Source organism: Chiloscyllium punctatum, chromosome 22 (genome assembly GCF_047496795.1).
Source record: "Chiloscyllium punctatum isolate Juve2018m chromosome 22, sChiPun1.3, whole genome shotgun sequence".
NCBI classification, from domain to species: Eukaryota; Metazoa; Chordata; class Chondrichthyes; order Orectolobiformes; family Hemiscylliidae; genus Chiloscyllium; species Chiloscyllium punctatum.
In genome coordinates this window covers 77,698,461-77,714,147 of record NC_092760.1, presented here as the reverse complement: position 1 = coordinate 77,714,147, position 15,687 = coordinate 77,698,461, and the positions used below count along the sequence as shown (strand labels likewise).

The 15,687-nt window shown below is 38.4% G+C and overlaps 1 protein-coding gene across 1 annotated transcript in view; it reads right to left on the bottom strand.

Moving 5' to 3' along the window:
• Positions 1-15,687, bottom strand: part of hsd17b12a (hydroxysteroid (17-beta) dehydrogenase 12a) — a 160,780-nt gene that overhangs the window by 21,348 nt on the left and 123,745 nt on the right. The window contains exons 7-8 of the mRNA XM_072592668.1: positions 3,813-3,847; positions 58-139 (exon numbers count right to left, since the gene is read on the bottom strand). Coding sequence (XP_072448769.1) covers positions 58-139; positions 3,813-3,847 — 117 coding nt within the window. The remainder of the gene's footprint in view (positions 1-57; positions 140-3,812; positions 3,848-15,687) is intronic.

Below are 15,687 nucleotides of genomic sequence, written 5' to 3'. Positions count from 1 at the left end.
ATCATGCGTACCAACTCAAACACAGAAAAAGAATGGAGAGGATGGGCAACATCTCACCTTGGTGGCAGAGTAGAGAGTCAGTAAAGGAACAGGATACAGTGCAGAGGCTGATGCCACATTGAGGATGATGCCTTTTGACCTGTTAAAAATATGCATTATTCAGTTAACCTTTGGAATAAACGAGGATGAACTGTAGACTGAACACTCAAGGTTACATTATAAACAAAAAGCTTAACCCTGAAGTTGCTAGAGTGGGAGCTTTGAAATAAATCTTTTTAAATGATTTATTACATGTGTGCACAATGGAAAGACTTTGCAAATATATAGTTATACAGCCACCTTCATGTTGATGGCAAAGTTGTGAGCAAAAGGATGGTAGCTATGATATGCTCAGTGCACTGAAACCATGAGGTATGACTGTCTTCCAGTCATTTCACACTAACGGAAGCTCCGAGCCATAACTGCAGGAATATAACCTGACTTCAGAGCTCAAAGCTAATGAAGAAAAGTGGACACAGCACTGCTATTTAGTAGGTGGCGGATTTTTGGATATTTATCCAACTGTTAATTACACAATTGACCATAATCTCAAGGAGAAAAGGTTCGCAGAAAATTTCTTACATGAAACAAATGTAAATTTATATTCAAGAAAACAGATTTCTGTTCAAGGGAATCTATTGATACATGATCAGAAAACAATTTCAGAATAAATATTTGGCAATACAATGCTCAACCTGCACACTTATTTATAGTCTGAAGCCCTGGACAATGGTAAAAATGTGTAACTTTGTAACCATGTTTGAGATTTTGAAATGAAATGATGGGCAAAATATTCTTGCTCGAGAAATATTTAGGTTTGAAAATACTTGCTCAATGTTTGTTTGATTGATTGGACTTCTTAGTCTGAACTAAGAGCTATTTTCTGGATTACAACAGAAAACGTCCTTCTAAAAGGACCAGAGTGTCATGGAAAGCCATGTTGACTCCCCACCACAGATCAAAGACCAAGACTACATGGAGAATATACTGGCGAAAAAAACACAGCAAAATTGCAGCACTACTTGCACCTCAATTGCTCAGTCCTCTCTCAAGGCCAAATAAAAGTACTTGTAACAGTTTAAATACATTCTTTTAGTTGGACTAGACATGTGGCCTTCCTGATCACGGGTGATACTCGTGCATTTCTTATCAGTGTATATGCACAATAAGCTACATACCATTTTCGTCAGTCAGTGCACCTGATAGTAAACATGTTGATACATCCACAGCTTTCTTCCTTTCATATGGAGCACGTGGGTTTATACTAGTGTCTCAAATGACAATTCAGAATCCATAATGGAATGCTTATGATCCTTGCTTTTAAATCAGTTCTAGTTAAGATTGGCAGAATTTTTTTTAAAGACAGGATCAAAGAGATCATTACCTATTTAAAGTGCTGAATAGTGATAAACATCGCTTAATCGTCTGTTAATCACCTTAGCCTCACGATCACCAGATACAATGATGCAGCTGCAAGGAAATGATGCTATTTCTCATGTGTTTATAAAATTTGCTTTCCACAAACACTTCATTAAGGACACAAATATTCATGGAGACAAATAAAAGGTCTCGCTCCAGGCAAAACACTTGGAGAATCTCAAATCTATCATGTATTGATCTTTGTAAAAGATTGAGTTGAGGGCTCCAAACATTATCAATACAAGATGACTGCTTCACCAACCAAAGATCTAAGTGTCTAGTGTGGAAACATGTGCAGATTAAACCTCATCCACTGTACTGAACTATGGAGTGGACTCTGCTTGAGGACTGGAACCCACGCACTGGTTAATATACTGTGCAAAAACAATAGTTAAAAAGTTTCAATTTCACTGTTATTGGGTCATTTCTAGACTTACGAGGTCTGCTGGGTTAACGATCGTCAGTAACATATTTCAGACAGTTGACACCCTGGATAGGTAATTACTTCCCTCCCTCCCCCCCCACCCTTTAATCCCAAAACCAGATAAATTGCCATTTTAATTAAAATACAAACATGACAAATAATTCTTCCAAGCCAGTTTCAGAGTTAGCAACAACACCATTTATAAGAAATATAGACATGGAAATAAGGGAATCATAGCTTAGAAACCCGATGATTAGGTAGTATGAATTAGACTTCTCATTTAGTAACTGTTCTCGCCTTGTTAGGATTTGTCTAAATAATGAGAATTATTAAACCTTTTATCCCTCAAATTTCATAGTTTTTAAATTGAGCTACCATGTAATGCAGCATTACTGAAAAAATTTACTAGGGTTCCACCGGCAAGTGACATCCAAAGAGCTATACACTGCGGTCTTATAAATCTTAATTATTAGTGATGGACCGATTGTGACATTAATAATTACAATAACTTACTAAAAATTATGAAAGTCCATACTTTGTAGTGAAAAATTTCATACCAACGAACAGATAGAATTATTGCACAGTGCTAATTCTACTCGGCCATCAAGTAGTGTACAACCTCTGATAGCTGTAACACTCGACTGTTTAAGTGTAGATTAACAATCCATTTTTAAGCCTCCTCTGCAAGCCTGAGCAGATGACATCAATATGCCTTATGTGGGGCTGCATCAGGAAGCCACTAACAAGACAAGAAAAAAGAAATGCTGTTTAAATAGCTTGATACTTGTTCCCCTGTTTCACAGGATGCTGCCAGTTGTAATTGTCCAATACTCTCAACATTCCTCTGTTCCTGGGTCTTACCACTGGACAGCAAGCAGAGAAGCAGACAACTCAGATTTAGCAGGTGGAGGTGGGTACTGCAGATTAGAGTTAAGATTAGAGTGGTGCTGGAAAAGGACAGCAGGTCAGGCAGCATCCAATGAGCAGGAAAATCGACATTTCGACAAAAGCCCTTCATCAGGAATCACGAAGGGCTTTTCCCTGAATTGTCACTCTTTTTGTTCTTGGATGCTCCCTGACCTGCTGTGCTTTTCCGGCACCACTCTAATCTTGACTCAGGAGCCTCCGAAAGAATGACACGCATCAGCAGCTCACCCAATTTATTCCAAATGATTGGATGCACATGTACAGGTGAATCTTAGGTGTCCTGACTGAGGAGTGCATTCCATGATGTTCATTGGCTTGAAAATAGCTTGTGGCCAATGTTTGCACACTTATCTTTGACCCGCAATGTCTCAGGCTGAGGAAAGGAAGACAGATTTTAAATGATGACATAGGGAGCAATGACGTAAAAATATGGAAGTCTTAATTTGTTTAAATTATATTGGAAAACCTTAAAAATCAGACAAGATGTAGAACTTTTAACCTTTTAACTTATGATAGACATTATAAGTGAATAACGTGAGCCAACGATTAATGTTGTTCTCTCACTTGTGGAATAAATCTGCAGTTCCTTTTAGTTTTTGAATCTCAGGAGTTCAGTTTCTTTCACGAAGGGCCAATACTTCATTTTTAAATGACCTGTGAATAAAATACTCTGTATTCACTTATTGCAGTGCTGTTTATGGCTGGTGAGGTTATCCCTGGGAAATACCAAAGAGACAGCCTTTAAAAATGTCAAAAACCTACTGAAGAAAACTAGGTTGTACTCGACTGATGACTCATTTTTTTGTGTGTGTGTGTTCACCTACAGAAAGAAATAGCCACAATATCAAAAGGGAAGACTTCCCTGAGCTTATGAATCATTCCCTATGATACATATATTGTTACTCAATCATTTAAACGGAAAGACAAGGTTCATTAGTCATTCTAAATGAATTCTTGAAGGAAGGATTCTCCCTTATAAATAATAATGAGTTGAGTGACTCACCGCTTCACCATCGCAGGCAATACCACCTTAGTCATCTGCAGAAGCAAAATAAGTGAAATTTGAAAAGAAAACTCAAAACAAATTTGCAAACCTAATCTAAGAATTGCATTGGACCCTAAAACTTATCAAAAGAAATGAAACCAAAATATGACAGGTCTTCACATGAGACTATAGCATAAATAAAATGTCCTTTTAGCATAATTCTCTTTGAAAAATTCCTTACAGGTACAAGCTAGACAAATCTTGCATTAGCATCACAAACAACAACCCTTCACTGTGTATGCTGCAAAACAGGATTGGTACAGTTTCTTTAAAGTGAACATACTAGTGCTAACTATTGGCATCATGTATAGCAGCTATACCAGAATAGGCTTCAGAGGACTCTGAAAAACTTACCCAAACATCCACGAGGACGGAGAAGAAAGTGAGGACTGCAGATGCTGGAGACCAGGAGTTGAAAAATGTGATGCTGGAAAAACACAGCACGCCAGGCAGCATCCGAGGAGCAGGAGAATCAACATTTCTGGCATAAGCCCTTCTTCAGGAATGAGGCTGGTGTGCCAGGCGGGCTGAGATAAAAGGAGGGGATTTGGGGGAGGGGCACTGGGAATACGATAGGTGGAAGGTGAGGGTGAGGGTGATAGGCTGGAGAGGGCGTGGGGATGGAGAGATCGGGAAGAAGATTGCAGGTCAAGAGGGCGGTGCTGAATCCCGGGGTTGGGACTGAGATAGGGTGGGGGGAGGGAAAATGAGGAAGGTGGAGAAATCTACATTCATTGCAGGTCAAGAGGGCGGTCTCCAGCTTCCTCATTTCTCCTCCCCCCACCTTATCTCAGTCCCAATCCACGGATTCAGCACCGCCCTCTTGATCTGCAATCTTCTTCCCAACCTCTCTGGCCTATCACCCTCACCTCCTTCCACGTATTGTATTCCTAGTGCCCCTCCCCCAAATTCCCTCCCCCCTACCTTTTATCTCAGCCCGCCTGGCACACCAGCCTCATTCCTGAAGACGGGCTTATGCCTGAAACGTCGATTCTCCTGCTCCTCGGATGCCGCCTGGCCTGCTGTGTTTTTCCAGCACCACATTTTTCAATCCATGAGGACAGGCAGAATCGTGGCTGTGGTTAGCATTGCTGTCTGACAGCATCAGAGAGACCTGGGTTTGATTCTAGCCTGGGGCGACTGTGAGTGTTTCCTCCGGGTGCTTAGGTTTCCTCCCATAGTCCGAAGATGTGCAGGTTCGGTAGACTGGCCATGCTAAATTGTCCCATAGTGTCCCAATTTGCAGGCTAGGTGGGTTAGATGTGGTAATGCAGGGTTACAAAGGATAGAGTAGAGGAGCTGGGTCTGGGTGGAATTCTCTTTGGAGGCTCATTGTGGACTTGACTGGCCAAATGGCCTTTTCCACACTGTAGGCATTCTGTAATTCAATACCTTAATAGGATCAGAAATTTACCGATGTTTAAGTGTTAGTCTTACTCTCTTCTTTCCAAATGATAGACAATTATGTATCCCATCTGGGTCCTCTATTTCCTCTGTCAATAAGAACTCATCTGTCAGAATTGAATGGCTACACGTGTCAACTCTAACAGTGGTGTTGTGGGGACTCCCTTTTTGTATCGAGTCCTGTTCTGACTATGAAGCGATCTAGAATTGAGTTCAGCCATCATTGGCTGGAAACAAAGGCTCTTCACAGCAGAGTGTTCCGGTTGTGGGAATCAAAGACAACTTTGCCTATCAGACCCCAAATTCTTAAACAGTCAATTGCTAAGAATGATAACCCTTCCAATTAAAAGCATAAGAGATTTAAATGCATTGTATATGGATTTAATTAAGAAAGAATCTCCCAGGCCGTTTGAATTTATTCCCCTGAGAATATTAACTCTTTCTTGGCTTACATTTGAATGTTTCATGGCTGCACAACCTATCAGTCACAAGTCTTGAGAATGGAGCATAGATAAGCCAATCGCATATGTAAAGATTTACAAGATGTTGCATGGGATGTATTTGACTATTTTGGCATATTATTTGACAGCATGAGGAAAGACCAATAAATACTTGAAAAGAAGAACAGTGATCCTGAAAATGAACAGGAGAAACTTCAGTATGGTCAGGGGTATCAACACAATTCTCTCACTACTGACAGCAAGTTAAGTCAGGAATATTCCCTGCCCAGTGCCAGGGATGGGGACAACTGCTCTCAGCTGGACAGAAACTTTGAGAGGGGAGAGGATCCAACAATCATGATGCATTTTGGGATAACTGACAGGTCAAAAAAAAGGCTCTCTCCTGAGGGGGGATGGATGACAAAGAATTAAATTATGAAATTAAATCTCAAGGGGCAATAATCTCGGGATTGCTACCTGAGCCAAGAGCAAATCAGTGGAGGATAAGTAAAATTAGAAAGTTAAAGGCAATCAAAGCTTGGTGGGGGAGAAAGGAGTTTCATAGGATGCTGGCGGTATTGGGGAAAATGGGAACTGCACCTTTGGAAATTCATTAGACCCAGTTATATAACTAGGGTGTAACAGAGAGCTTTAAATTAAAAGTGGGTGAAGGATCAATGAAAGGAAGATATGATAAATTAAAGACAGAAGTCAAGGCAGGGGAGCAAGATGACAATAAGGGAAATGATGAAAGCATGGCTCGAAGAAATAGATGTTGCAAAACTAAGAGGCTACATCAGTAGATAAGGTGAGGAGGCTGTGAAAATAATAGAAGTACAGAACTAAGGGCTCAGGAGCAGACTGCATACATCGTCATAAAACATAAGTGACAGCATGGTTATAAGTAAATACTGTGTGAACTGGTAGCCATGATACAGATATTACTGCATGATGGCAAAGAATATGATTGGAATATATTAAGGGTATGTGGGATCAAGGAAGAATAGCAAGATCTAAAGGTGACACTGGTACGATAGAGGGAGTTTGGAAAATCAAAATGGAGAATCAACTTTGGTAGAGATAAGCAAGCTTAGAAGTTGTACAGGGGAGTGTGCGCATCATGTATCTGTAATCACACCAAAGGATGGGGTACATAGCAAGAAATAGCAAGGAATGTGTGTGAAAAATAGAGACAATCATGGAGGATTTTTACCCACATATGGACCAAAGGTAGCATACACAATGGGCTCACAGTGGTGATTTCAGGACAGTTTCTGAGAGCACCATGTTCTAGAATCAAGCAGGGAGCAGACTACACTAGATCTGCAAATGTGCAATGAGAGATTAATTAAATAATTCATAGTATATATAAATGCCTTTGGGTACCAGTGATCATAATACAACTGAATGTTGAAATGTTTGAGGGAGGGAAGAGTGGATTGAAGTCTAGTGTTTTAAGCTTAAATCAAGTTAACTTTGAGGGCATGAAGACAGAGCCAGCTAAAGTCAACTGGGATATTGGTTTACATGCTAGGAATCACAAGAAACGAGCACACAATTTCATTGGGTAATAGGGAAGATGAGTTGAATTGTGGTCTTTACTTCAAAGGGAACAGAGTATATAGACAGAGAAGATTTGTTAAAACCATACAAGGACTAGAGGCTGAGCATTATGACAGTGGTAGTGTCCCTACCTCTGGACCAAGTGGCCCATGTTCACATCCCACCTGCTCCAGAGGTGTGTAGTTGCATCACTGAACAGGTTGATTACAAAACATACACAGGCATTAGTTACATCACGCTTAGACAACTGTGAAGAGTTTTGGTCCCATAAAAAAGGAAAGACATAACAGCATTGGAGGCAGTCCATAGGAGGTTCACTAGGTTGATCCTGGACAGGGAAGGATTTTATGAGGGGTTGAGCAGTTTAAGTCTGTACTCATTAGAGTGAAGAATAGGAGACAACTTTATTGAAACATAAGATTATTATTTGACTTAATAAGGTAGGTACTAAAAGTTGGTTTCCCCTGAGAGATAGTCTGGGACTGGAAGGCACATTCTCAGAATGAGGATGTCACTTGTTTAATATTGAGGTGAGGAGGATTTCTTCTCCCGAAGTGCGATGGAATCATTTAATTTTACAAAAAACACCGAAGGCAGTCGAGGCCAGGTCATGTATATTTAAGACTGAGAATACATAGATTTCTAATCAGTAAGGGAATCAAGGGTTATGGGGAAAAGGTAGGAGTGGAATGCAGATGTGTTAGATCAGTCATGACCTCATTGAAAAATGGAGCAGACTCTGGATCAAATGGGGGTCTAGATTAGAGTAGTGCTGGAAAAGCACAAAGGTTGGGCAGAATCAGGGGAGCTAGAAAATCGACGTTTCGGGTAAAAGCCCTTCATCAGGGCCAAATGGCTCACGTGTTCTTGTGACTAATGATCAGTAGTGATGCAGTGGTCAACATTCAAGGAAGTATTTCAGAATACTCAAAGATACTTTCTAGTGAGGAAGAAAGACGTAAAGGAAGGACACACTATTAGTAGCTAACTAAAGGTTTAACAAGAAGGAGAGGGGGAGAGGAGGAGAGGAAGCTAGCAAGAAATGAGTTTTTAGAAGCACATAAAAGAGAAAAAACAAGCATGTGTTGATCTTCCAGAGTGTGTGTGTTGAGTATGTATGTCGAGGGAATTATTTATTTAAAATAATGAAATGGCAGATGAATTGAACAAATATTTTGCAGTTGCCTTCACTTTAGTGGACACAAATGACAATTCAGAAATAATTGAGAGTCCGGAGGTGAAAGGAAGGGAGAAACTCATTCACTGGGAAAAGGGTACAGCGATAAATTGTTAGAACTAAAAGTTCCAGGTCCTAATGGACTTCATCTCTAGTCTTAAAAGCAGGCTGCTGAAATAGTAGATGCACCAGTTTTAATTTTCCAAAATTCCCTAGATTGTGAAAAGGTGCCACTAGATGGGCATACAGGAAATGCTACTTCTGTATTTGAGAAAAGAGGAGAATGAAGCAGGAAACTATAGATCAGTTGGCTTAACATCTTCACAGGGAAAATGATGGATTATCAAGAACTATAGAGCAGGGTGCTTAGAAAAATGTTAATCGCAGTAAAGTTGATGAAAGGGAAGTCTTTTGACTATTAGAGTTTTTTGAGGAAGTAACAAGAAATGTGGATAAAGAACCACCTATGAATATGGCGTTTTTTGACTTCTGGATGGTGAGAGAGAAGATAGCACATCAAAGATTGCAACTCAAAATAAAAGCTTATAATGCAAGCAAGTGTAATAATGTGGATAGAAGATTGTTGAATTCATTAACAGGAAACAGTAGGTGTGACAACTAGAATGTCCAGAAATCAATGCAGTAGTCTCATGTAATTACAATTTATACTAATGACTCGGTTGAAGGATCCAAATGTATGGTTGCCAAATTTGCTTCCAGCCAAGCCACCTAACCTGCACACTTTTGGACTGTGGAAGGAAATTGAAAAACCTGCAGGAAATCCATGCTAACACAGGGATAACATGCAAACTCCCCACAGACATATTCACCGAAAGCAGGACTCAAACCTAGGTCTCTGGTGCTGTGAGGCAACAGTGCTAACCACTGAGTCATTGTGCCATATTACATTTTCCATGACAAGGGAACATGTTTCACATGTGACAATACATAATGTTTTGATGCACATGCTCAATGATGTCCCACAAGAATCCACCAAGAAAGACCATATACAAGCATGTGGTTGATTCAGAATGTGGACATTCATTGAAATGATACGTTTATCAACTGTCTTGCATGTACAGTATTGTAATTACATCCATCGACTATGAACATTAAATACTGGTGCAAACCTGATACAAGTCTGTACTCTTGGGTGTGAGATTTAACCTGTGACTAATATAAATATCAGGACTTTATTCCAACATCATGACCCATCAGAGTGATACCTTCCCATAAAACTGGAAACTCCACTTTAAATAAGCTTTTAACACAACTCATCTAAGGTGGTTTAACTAAATATTTATAATCACAGACCTTCTTTAATATGATTAAATTTTTAAAAAGTGCTGCGCGGGAGTTAGTTGATTATACAACAATTACTACAAACAAAGAAGTGGTCCACTAACTTTCAAGGTGGCCACACTGCTGCCACACTCAAAGAATCAGTTATGCAGCAAATTATAACCAGTCAACCCTCATACTAACTGTGAATGTATCCTCCCTGTGAACCGTGGCCCAAACTACATACAATATTCCAACTACAGCCAAATCTTGTTCACTTCTTCTTAGCCTTATTTACTTATGCCTGTATACCAAGGCGCATCTGCAAAGGCCTAGCCATTACAGATTAACTTCTCCTCCCTACCTTTCCATGCAATATCTTGTGAACTGCAGCAATCACTGAACAAGCATCCTGCTAGCCCCTGCCATTCAGTAGTCCTATATACCATCATTTATTAATTCCTCAATTTGACATAATCAAATCTAGATTCTGTTTCCTCACATCCAAGGAAATTATTTGTGGTTCTACTTTATTTTAATATCCCAAATAGAGACCATTATGAAAAGCCACTGACCAATCCAAAAAATTCTTTAACTTGATCGTTTCCTTTTTGTTCTCCAATCAACTTTGTGACATTGTTTGTTAAAACTCTTTGCACATTACTCTTCAATTATTCAGTAAATCAGTTGCACTAGAAATTTTAAAATTCATTTCAAAATATCTTGATTTTCATAAGTACAGAAATGTCACTCCATTCAAAGATTTTTTAAGTTAAATACAAGAATCATTCACTGAAGTGCATGAGTACTAAGATAATGCTAACATGTAGGGAGACCTTTTGCTATTAAGACTACACTCTCTTAAAAAAGTGGGAATTCTTTTATAAACCAATGTGTTCCAAATTTAGTGCATCAGGTTAGTTTCCTCATTTTAAAAAAAATCTGCAATAATTAACAGTTTTGCTTAGTTTCCCCAAACATGTAAATTGCTGTAGAAATAAACCTACACCTGCAGAAAACTTCACAAATAAATCAGCATCATAAAATTTGTGCATATTATAGAAACAGCTGCGAAATGTAAACACTGTTGAATTAAATAGAGATTAACGTCAAAATTGGCACACAAATTGTCAATTTGCATTAAAGTCATGTTGTGCTTTTCATATAAATGCAGGGTGCAGTCTCCGTGATTTCTATTTTCTTTCAATGACAATTGTCCTACATTAGAAATTGAATACTTGGAGTGGTAATGGGGAGGGTATGTTAATTAATTTCTGTTTAGTTGCATTGAGATTTTAAAAGAGACCTTGCAATTACGTAAAATTAGTACATTTTTTAAAAAAGCTGTCAGTTAGGTTATGTGATCAATTGCACAACTTAGGGCTCCTGGACTAATTTGTTAAAATTTTGATCCAAAAGGTAATTCAGGGGCTGGCAATGAAATGGAAGCCTCATTATGCTTGCACACAGAGTAATATAACCTCATGTTTGCCAAGGTCTGCAGCATTTTCATTAGTCGAGTGATTTTTATGAGCGAGCTCCCAGTTCCATTGAGAAACCAGTAGCAGCTGAAGTACAATCATTTTATCGGATTCCTAGAACTCCCCTTACTGAGCGCTACTGGCTACAAACTAACTGCAGGACCTTGCCAGTCTCTCTCAATTTTATTTTTCGACGTGCTAAATGAAACTGCTTCTTCATTCCAGACAGATGCAACAAGTATTAATGATAGCATGATCAAAGGAAATCCAGGAAAGTGTCTGCAACATCTACCTGTTGGATGAAATTAAAAAGGCACCCTATAACTGCGTTTGCTTAATTTAATTTCTAATAACTGCTCAGAACACAAAAACCTTCCACAAAGAGCTCTCATATATAATTGCATTTGCTTCATGCTTTTATTTTGCATTAAACCTTGCCCTAAAATATGCAATAACTAAAAATCGCCATATCAGTGAAATTATCTCCATCAGTGGAGATCTGCTAGCAAATTTCTCAGGCACGAGTTTAGACACTGGTAAATTTGCACTTGCCTTACAGTTGAAATAAACAGCTACGTGGTCCTCAAATATACCCAAAGTTTTTCTTTTAAAGATGACTTTCAAATGTTAGTATTAACTTAGCCAAACTTACTTTGGATTCTACTTGTTAGAATGACCATTCATCTGTACATTGAAAATGACCTCAAGGCACAGAAGTCACAGATATGTGTTGATGGCAAATGGAGTGAGCTCCTGCTTTCACTAAATGGTATCAATGCTGTTTTAACTTCAAATCCTTCGTAACTTGTTGTAAAGCTATGGTGTCAGAGAACATTTTTTTTAAAATGAGACACCACATCAAAGCAAAGAAACAAGTACGCTCTTTCACAGATTGAAACCTGCGTGCTATGCTGCACTGCTGAGCAACTGGGTATCCACATGGTGATTTCTTGAATCAACTCCAGGACTCAAATTGCCAAACTCAGAGTGTCGCTGCTCACTGCTGATTAAATGGATTGACTTCACTCCAAAGTCATCAACAACTTAGGAGAACAAGAGTTGTGGTGGCAGATAGCAGCAATTCCCCCCACCCACTCTCCTCACTGAAAACCACAATAAACAAAAATAAATCTGCAAGGGCACCAAAATCTAAAAACAAATTTCACTGACTGAGAAGTTCCAAATAGTACAATGATTTTGGTCATTAGTTTAAATATCAATGTGACTACTTGTCTAAATGGCCTAACTACTGTACCAGTGTTGCAGAAAATAACAATTACTTATGTCCACAACTTACAGGAGAATATATAAAAAAAACTAATTGTTGTCAAATTTAGTGAACTACCTGCATTGTTAGTATACTTTTGAGAAGTAACGAACACAAAAGTATTAATGAAGGAAACTTAAAAAAAGGCTTCTAAATTCAAGGGTATACAAGCCCATTAGCTCCAGTCTTTCAGTGTCGAGTGATTTCAGGAATTGACCTCGTGAACCTACGCTGCACTCCCTCAATAGCCAGAATGTCTTTCCTCAAATTTGGAGACCAGAATTGCACACAGTACTCCAGGTGTGGTCTCACCAGGGCCCTGTGCAGCTGCAGAAGAACCTCTTTGCTTCTATACTCAATCCCTCTTGTTATGAAGGCCAGCATGCTATTAGCCTTCTTCACTACCTGCTGTACCTGCATGCTTACCTTCATTGACTGGTGTACAAGAACACCCAGATCTCTCTGTACTGCCCCTTTACCTAAATTGATTCCATTTAGGTAGTAACCTGCCTTCCTGTTCTTGCCAAAGTGGATAACAATACATTTATCCACATTAAACTGCATCTGCCATGCATCTGCCCACTCACCTAACTTGTCCAGGTCACCCTGTAATCTCCTAACATCCTCATCACATTTCACCCTGCCACCCAGCTTAGTATCATCAGCAAATTTGCTAATTTTATTGCTAATACCATCTTCTATATCATTAACATATATTGTAAAAAGCTGCGGTCCCAACGGTACCGCACTGGTCACTGCCTGCCATTCCGAACTGGAGCTGTTTATCACTACTCTTTGTATCCTATCAGCCAACCAACTTTCAATCCAAGTTAGTACTTTACTCCCAATACCATGCGCCCTAATTTTGCTCACTAACCTCCTATGTGGGACTTTATCAAAGGCTTTCTGCAAGTCCAGGTACACTACATCTACTGGATTTCCCTCATCCATCTTCAGAGTTACAGGAGGTAATGTACTGAGCTGGATAAATGATTAGCTAACAGACAGAAAATGTAGAAATAAATGAGTCGTCGGACAGAAAAACATGCTCATTCAAAAATGCAACCTTAATAAGAATGATATTAAACATATACATGAAAATCTCAGACATCATCACACAACAGTAACACAACTTTGTATAACTTTGTCCATTAATTCAATCTAAATCTACTTCAATTAGCTCAGGAAATTGACCAATCCTTCAAGATGAGAGTTTGAAATTGGAATCATTGCAAATCTAGATAGACAGTGCAACTTGGGGTTAGCTTGGGGATCTCCTCATGCGGTGGTGCAACATAAACTTCGAAAAAGGAACCCTCAATACCAGGTCAACAATTCACCACATTAAAGTGGCTAACTAGTAGTTAATATTTTAATGTTCTCGAATGCAAAATGTTTCATTTTAACAAGACAGTGAATTAAATTTATGCTAATCTAGAAAACGTGCTCTCCTAACAACTTGTTTAACTTTTCCCACTAACAATTATAGTTAGAAAGCACCGATCATTCCATTTTCCAAAGGATTTACATTAATATGACAGTATTTTTCACTGGAAAGTTTAATATACCATAACCAACTCATTTCAAGGCAACAATTCACAATTGTGATCTTTAAAATTAGTTTACGGACAATAATTCAATTGCTAGCTGTGCAATGGATTCTACCTCAGCCAAGACACTGAACCTACAATAAAAGTTTTAAAGTAAAATCTTTAAAGGAATTAGTAAAATTTCAAATGGTTAGTAAAATATTGGTATTTTTAATGACTTGAAATGCAACACATCGTGCTGTTCAAATGCATTTAATAGCAAATTGAGTTTTAATATGGATACAAGTTGAATATCTTCTTATTCTCAAAACATTCACAAATTGAACAACTGAGGTCCACATGACAACAGAGTACTGCTTCATTTTTTTCTGCAAGATGAAAGAGCAGACAGAAAACTCCTTCTCTAGCTGTAACACTCTAGAAGTTACCTAGTGCAGTGACAAACTTGTACTGCTGTAATATCTATACTAGTTATCCCTGTAGCAGCGCTACAAAGTGATTAGGAAAGAAAATAGAAAGCGTGCTTTGAACTTAGAAACACTCAGAAATTAGATGGAACTGTGCCTAAATATGGCCTGCGTTCTGCGATGCTACCAGGCAATGCTTTATGTGCACACTGAGTTCCAAAAGTACTAAATGTTCCAGCTCCTACGCATGGACATGTGTCATCTTAATGGGCGCAAAACACTAGCCAGAAAAAATGCTGTTGATCATTGGTACAACTTTCAAATTCTGTTGAGATTAGAAAGATAAACTTTAGATTGTTAGATGATACACATAGAAGTAGTCATAAGGGGCACATATAACCTAATAATTTCACCAATCCTACCTATGTTCCAAATAACGTTATGTACCAGAGAGTTTGCTTGCAATTGCCATAATCACTCATTTACCAAATTGTTAATATACATTATTGCAAATTATTAATTTAAAATTAAAAGCAGACTTAAACAGTTTATAGTGGTTGGCGGTATTAGAGATCAAATAATTGAAACAGTTATGAATCTAAATAGGAATGTGAATGTATCAGAAGGTGGGAAAAAACAAACAGGTCTTCAAATTTCATTCTTCTGCACGAGCAAAAACTTTAATTTAGTATGTTACATAAAATCTTGAATTCATGGCATTTGTTCCCTGCAGCACGCTTACCAACGCCCACAGACTCTGTTCATCCACACACACTCACACCCACACAGTCTCTCTCAGGCACACACGCTCTTTCTCTGCAGCTTCACCTAGCACGACCTATTGAGTATATTTATCTGCAGACACAGTTGAGAATGATTCTCCATGCTGCTAATAACTTAAAGTCGTGAAATTGCAACTTGTTTGGATTCATTTTCTCTCAATCTCGATAATATATAGTATTGAAATTTTCTTTACAGAATGCCTGATTAAACAAACATGTTGTCAGGAAAACCCTGTTAGACTGCAGTATCTGCCTTTTGTAAAACGTATAATTTACGCAGATTACTTTTAACCAAATCTACACCATAACTTAATATTGGAAAACCATTGTTGTAAAAATATAATTGGATGAATGTGATGGAGTTTTTAAAAAAATCAGTATGATAACATTAGCATCCATTAGGGAGCAAAATAGAAGACAATTGGTATATCATAAAATGCAATATAATAAAATACTTATTGTTGAATTTTCTAATTATAGT